The sequence below is a fragment of the Numida meleagris genome, chromosome 1, assembly GCF_002078875.1.
Source record: "Numida meleagris isolate 19003 breed g44 Domestic line chromosome 1, NumMel1.0, whole genome shotgun sequence".
Classification (NCBI taxonomy): Eukaryota; Metazoa; Chordata; class Aves; order Galliformes; family Numididae; genus Numida; species Numida meleagris.
In genome coordinates, this window is record NC_034409.1 from 609,065 (window position 1) to 615,125 (window position 6,061).

General features: G+C 60.3%; 2 protein-coding genes across 2 annotated transcripts in view; one reads left to right on the forward strand and one right to left on the reverse strand.

Moving 5' to 3' along the window:
• Window positions 1-449, reverse strand: part of LOC110392278 (ADP-ribosylation factor 5-like) — a 4,567-nt gene extending 4,118 nt beyond the window's left edge. The window contains exon 1 of the mRNA XM_021384413.1: window positions 220-449. Within this exon, the coding sequence (XP_021240088.1) occupies window positions 220-449 (230 nt within the window). The remainder of the gene's footprint in view (window positions 1-219) is intronic.
• Window positions 65-5,278, forward strand: GCC1 (GRIP and coiled-coil domain containing 1). The gene is made up of 2 exons (XM_021384205.1): window positions 65-1,535; window positions 2,858-5,278. Exons 1-2 carry the CDS (start codon window positions 489-491, stop codon window positions 4,163-4,165), a joined length of 2,355 nt encoding a protein of 784 aa, XP_021239880.1. The 5' UTR covers window positions 65-488; the 3' UTR covers window positions 4,166-5,278.

The following is a 6,061-nucleotide window of genomic DNA, read 5'->3' on the forward strand; positions in this document are numbered from 1 at the left end:
CCCCAACAAGCCACGCCCGCCCACGCGGCCCCGCCCCCCGTACGCCAGGCTCCGCCCACGGCCGCAGCGGCAGCTACTTCCGGCCACGCCCTCAAAGCCACTAGCCCCGCCCCGCGGCTCGGCCTGCTTCTCTCTCTCACCTGATTGGTGGCCGGAGCGGAGGCCGCGCCTGCGCATTGAGCCCCTTCGTGGCTGTCCTCCCCGCGCCGTTCCACTTACGCATGCGCAGTTTTGACGGTCCGCTCCGCCAGGGGGCGGGGCTTGAAGTCCGCATGCGCATTGAGCGCCGGCGGCGGGCGGAAGTAGTTCGTTGCGGTCTGCGCTTGCGCGGTCGGTGCCGGCCCGCGGCCCCGGGGTAAGGCCCGAAGCCCGCGGCCAGCCGCGCCCCCGGCCCGGCCCTCCCTGACAGCGCAGCCCCTGGGCTCCCCTTCCAGCTCTGCGGTCACCATCCCCCACCCCAGTTCCCATCGAAGCCGTGGGGCAGAGCCATGGAGAAGTTTGGCATGAACTTCGGAGGCGGCCCAAGTAAGAAAGAACTTCTGGAAACGATTGAATCGCAGAAGAAGCAGCTTCTTAATTACCAGGCTCGGCTGAAGGACGTCGTGGTGGCCTACAAGAGCCTCATCAACGAGAAGGAAGCCTTGGAAGCCAGCTTGAAGGTGTTGTCCGCGTCTCACGAGGCCGATGTTGGCCTGAGCGGCGCCCAGCCTGCGTCCGTGGCGGCCTGCAGCCATTCCGTCGCCGACTCCGCTGATGACAAGAGCTCGGTTCACAGCGAGGACAGCGTGGGGACGGCGACCAGCGCAGACACGGCCGCCAGCTTGGCCAGCGCTAAGGGCGAGCAGGGCGCTGAGGATGATAAACCCGCAGCAGCCAGCCCAGCTCTTAAATCGGAGGAGACGAACGGTTCGGAGAGCGGCGTCAGCACGAGCAGCGGGGACGTTCCCCCCGCTGGCAGCGAGGCTGATAGGAGGGTGCTCCAGCTGAAGACCCAGCTGGCCACCTTGACCAGCGCCCTGTCAACGGTCACGCAGGAGAAATCCCGCATGGAAGCCTCGTACCAAGCCGACAAGAAGAAGATGAAGCAGGACCTGGATGACGCCGTTAAAAAAGCGGAGGACGAGACCGACAAGTTGGAGACGGAGCTGAGGTCCGTCCAGGAGCAGCTCGCCGAGACCAAAGCCCGCCTGATCACGCAGCAGCACGACCGAGCCCAGGAGCAGAGCGACCACGCCGTTATGCTGCGAGAGCTGCAGAAACTGCTGCAGAGCGAGAGGGCTTTGCGGCAGGACGCCGAGCTGAAGCTGGAGGAGACCAGGGAGGCGCTGGCCGGCCGGGTGTGCATGGCCGACCGTGCAGAGGGCTACGAGCTGCAGATCAAGCAGCTGAGCCAGGAGGTGGAAGACCTGAAGAGAGAGCTGCAGGCTGTTCAGGAGGAGAGAAAGAAGCCAGACCCCCGGGTGCAGGATCTGCAGGAGGAGATGGCCAACCTGAAGAGCCACTTCCAAGCGCAGCTGCTGCAGGAGATGAGGAAGGTAATTCCCTGGCTGAGCCCTAGAGCAGCCCGCTGTAGGGGGTACAGCGGCAGCAGCTGGAGCAGAGTTTGAGGCTGGAGGAGCCCGAATTCTCCCTCCCTGCTGCATCCCACAAAGTCCGAGAGATTTCAGATAGGGGAAAATACCGCAGCTTCATTGGACGGGATGGTATTCCCTGGGGAAAATAAAAGCTGTTAGCGATGCAGCGTATAAATCGGTTAAGCACGGGTGGTGAGCGCTGGGTTTGGGAGCAGTCTTTGTGGGGGTTGCCTGGTGAGCGTCCTCTGCAGCATCGCTTGGTTCTGAGCAGCCCCTGGGTTTGGGAGGAGAGACCCATGCTCTGACCCGCTGTGGCAATGAGCTTGCTCTCCTCTCCGTAAAGCACTGAAATGCAACGCGAGGTACAGTTGCAGTCTCTCTGAAAGGGAAATAACTTCCACCTCACTTTGGGTGGAACTGTCATCAGTGAGCAGTAAGGCAGCTGGGCCATAAGGGCGGCCTGCTGTTCAGGGTGCTGGGTTGTACATCTCGCTGGGAGGAGGGATGCAGTGAGAAGGAGGAAGCTGTGTCTGTCTGCGGGCTGGAGGGTTTTACTGCAGGTCACCGTATTGGTAATCCTCATCTCCCCGCAGTCTGGAACAAGTTTTCAGCTTTCTAATCTGAAGCCTCTAATTAGCAGCTTTGGGCTGATGGCATGCGATCAACCTCTTTTTGGAAGCGATCTCCAGCTGCTTCTGTAGCACAGGGCTGAGGATGAGCCGATCCCAGCTGTGTTTTGGCTCACGGTGGGGACTGACGAGCGGTGCCACTGCCCTGCTGGCTCTTTGGGCAGTCAGATCTCCATGGCCGTAGAAGCTGTGAGCTCCAGGTGTTCGCTGTAGCTACTCAGAAACCACTGAATTACGTTAATATCAGTGTAACCGAGCGTGGCGTTCAGGTAAATTGCAGTTGGTGTAGGGAAGCTTTAGGGCATGCACACGCTTTAAAAAATCCCATTGCAGGTTTTGGGGTGAGTTTGCTGCTTCACGCCCCATGCATGCCTCCAGCGATGCAGATAACGCCGTTAACAGCAGCTCTGCAGAGCAGGGGACGAATACAGAAATGCTCTCAGCTTGTTTTATCCTTGTGTCTCTGTTTTTAAAGATTTTAAAGATGGGCATGTGAGAGTGGGGCGGGGGGTGGGATTGTTTGGAAAATTAGGGGAAAGAGTGTCCCTGCGCTTGCTTGGAGATGTTTAGAGCAGAATGAAGGCCCGTGTAACTGCAGAGCTCCCTCCTGGAGTGCTGGGGGGGTCTAACCCCGCTGCGTCTCTTTGCTCGCAGACTGCACAGGCGGAGGAGCAGCTCAGGCAGCACGCGCAGATGGAGGAGCAGCGCGTGGCCGACCTGGAGGGGCAGGTCTCCGAGGTGTCGGGGCTGCTGGGCACTTACGAGAAGGCCAAGCAGAAGGACCAAATGGTCATCCAGAAGCTGAAGGACCGCATCGTGCAGCTGGATCAGGAGAACAAAACCCTGGCCATCGCGGCCTCCAGCCGATCCCCTGCTGACATAAACGTGGAAGAAGCCAATCTGGATGTGAACGTTCTCAAGGATAAGATGGAGAAGCTGAAGAAGCTGCTGCAAGCGGCAGCAAAGAAGAGTCAGCCCATGCTGGACATCGAGAAGCTGTGTGAGCTGGAGATGCCAAAGGGCACCGAGGCCGGGGATGGTGAGAAGGCCACAGCTCTGTACTATCAGCAGGAGCTGAAGCAGCTGAAGGAAGAGTTTGAAAGGTACAAGATGAGGGCACAAGTGGTTCTCAAGAACAAGTCAGCCAAAGACGGCAATCTGGCCAAAGAACTGGAGGAAGCTCAGGAGCAGCTGGCTGACCTGAAGGAGAAATACGTGATGCTCCAGCTGTCCTCCGAGGAGGTGGAGAAGCAGCACCAGCTGGACATGGAAGCCAAGAGGCAAGAGTTCTCCCAGCTGCAGCAGCTGCACAGGCAGGAGCTGGAGCGCTGCCAGCTGGACTATCAGGAGCGGGCGCTGAAGCTGGAGGAAGAGATGCACAAGCAGCGGGACCGGGCGCTGGCGGTGCTGGCCGAGAAGGACCAAGAACTGGAGCAGCTGAGAGCCGTCATGTTGCCTTACACCGGGCTCCAGGGCTCTAAGAACTACATGACTCCGGGGACTGACACAGCGAGCGGGGACCCCCCGACCGATGGCACCGCAGAGATCCTCCCCCAGGCTCTCCACCTCTCCGCCAACGCGGAGCCCACCTTCATCCTGTACGCGGAGCAGCTGGCCCGCAAGGAGGTGGAGATCGTAGCGCTGAGGAAGCAGAAGCACAAGCTGGAAATGCAGGTTCACCAGCTCCAGGAGAAAGTCTTGGTGGAGGAGGAGAGGCACCGGGAAGAGGTGTCAGCGCTTCAGAACGAAATCCAGAAGAACTTCAGAGATAAGAGCAGAGAGGGAGCCAACCTGGAGTACCTCAAGAACATCGTCTATAGGTTTCTGACGCTGCCGGATTGCCTCGGCCGCCAGCAGACTCTCACTGCCATACTGACTATTCTGCACTTCAGCCCGGAGGAGAAGCAGGCTGTCAGGAAGCAGTCAGCGCACAGTAGCTGGTGGCTGTCGGGGAAGAGATGAGGTGGTGGTCGTGGTCACCCCCCACCGCCGCTGTCTGGGAACAGCTTCCCGCTGAGCTCACCCTGCCTGCCACCTGGGGCAGCCCCTCTCCAGCAGCAGCAGAGCAGGGAGCTCCCGGCACAGAACCGGGCTTGAGCTGGTGCAGTCGGCACGGATGTAAAGGGGAATTGCGCCGACCCCTCTGGTAGGATCACAGCCCCGTGGGCATGGCAGCTCTGGGGACCAGCAGAGGACACTCGTTGGGGGGCTGTCTTGGGCAGACCAGGAACTCTCTCCCCAGTTCCATGTGTTTTCCGGGGGGGGATGCTCTGAGCCCTGTAGTGAAGCGTCCCATCCCCAGCCAGGAGAGGCCGCGTACGGTTCTGCTGGGGCAGAGACCTCGGCTGCCGACCTGGCAGAGATGGGGGAGGGCTGAAATCAGCACCGACTGCTCAGCTGTCGTTTGTGAGCCAAGTCTGGGAGCTTTGCTGAGCTGTAGGATGTTCTGCAGCGCCGTGGGAGCAAGGCATGGTCCCGTGGGGGTGGAAGACGCAGAGGTGAGGGGCAGCTCGGGGAGCAGCGTGTGCCCTGGTCTCACCACTGAGCCTGTGGGGTGCAGTAAGCGCTGCTGATAGAGCCCGAGGTTATTGCATCAGTTCCCTGCAAGGAGGAGGAAGGCTTGGTGCACCATGGCACGGCCAGTGTTGGCATTCCTGCTGTCTGCAGCTCTGCTCAGGAGCTGTTAGCTCCGCGCTGCTCAGCCCTGACTCAGTGGGAAGACGTCTGCACGTGCGTTTTACACCAGGTTGTGAGGGCAAAGCCAGGTCTGTGCGTTGGGTGCGAGCAGGCGCTGCTAGAAGGGTCGGGGGGAACAGCAGAGGGGGATGGCTCAGGCAGCGCTTCCTCACCCCCCTTCCCCTCAGAGCAGGAAAGGGGCAGCCCCACAGCACAGGAGCTGCCAGAGGAGGGTCCTGGTGCTGCTGTCGGCTCCGTGCAGCTCTCACAGCACGCTTCCTCCCTCTGCTCTCTCATGGCCCCTGTCCTGACTCCCCTCCATCCCTCGGCCCTTCCTGCACATTTCTCCCTCTTTTCATTCAGCCAACGCCCTCCGAAATAAACTTGAATCTCTACGTATTTGATGCCTAACTTGGCTGCTGTTTGGGGACCTGTGGTTTGGGTGGTGAGCAGGGTGCTGGGACAAGTGGGTGGGGATGGCTGTAAGCTAAAAGAGGGAGATTAAGGGCAGATGCGGGGGGAATCCTTCACCCCAAGGTGGTGCAGGCCCTGGCACTGCTGCCCCATCCCTGCAGGTGCCCAAGGCCACAGATGGGGCCCTGGGCAGCCTGAGCTGGGGAGGTCCTGGGCAGCTGTTTGGTGGCCACTGGGACTCCCCCACCCCCAGGAATGAGCAAGGATTGAGTCATTTAACGCACAGAACCAGCACCACCATGGAGACAGTGCTGGGGAGGATGGGGACAAGGGTCCCCGAGGATTCTCTGAAAGCTGGTGTGCTAATGAGGGCATGCAGCCGGGGCAGAGCAGAAAGGGCAAGGGGTGATGGAAAGTGAAGACGGTAACTATGGGCAGCTGGTGCAAGAAGTGCAGTACCCGACCTCCTTGGGAGGAGCACAAAGCTGAAAGCACAGCACTGAGGGGAATAACGCTTGTGAGCATGAGGACGTTTGTGCTGCTGCAGACCGGGATGAGGTCACACAGCTGGCGTGCCGCAGGTGAAGGTGCACGTGCAGAGCACGGTGCCACACGCAGGAGGCGAGAGCTGCGCTGGTTTCACTGGGGGCAATTGCACAGAAGCAGCCCCTGGAGGGGTGGAAGCACAGCGAGCTCCATGCCCGAGCTGAGCATCTCTGCAGCCAATCCTAAACAAATCCATCTCGGACCCAATCCCAGGAAACAGAG

Coding starts and splice junctions, on each gene's coding strand:
- GCC1 (XM_021384205.1), top strand. CDS start 489: ATGGAGAAGTTTGGCATGAACTTCGGAGGCGGCCCAAGTAAGAAAGAA. Junction 1,536..2,857: donor TGCTGCAGGAGATGAGGAAG/GTAATTCCCTGG, acceptor CTTTGCTCGCAG/ACTGCACAGGCGGAGGAGCA.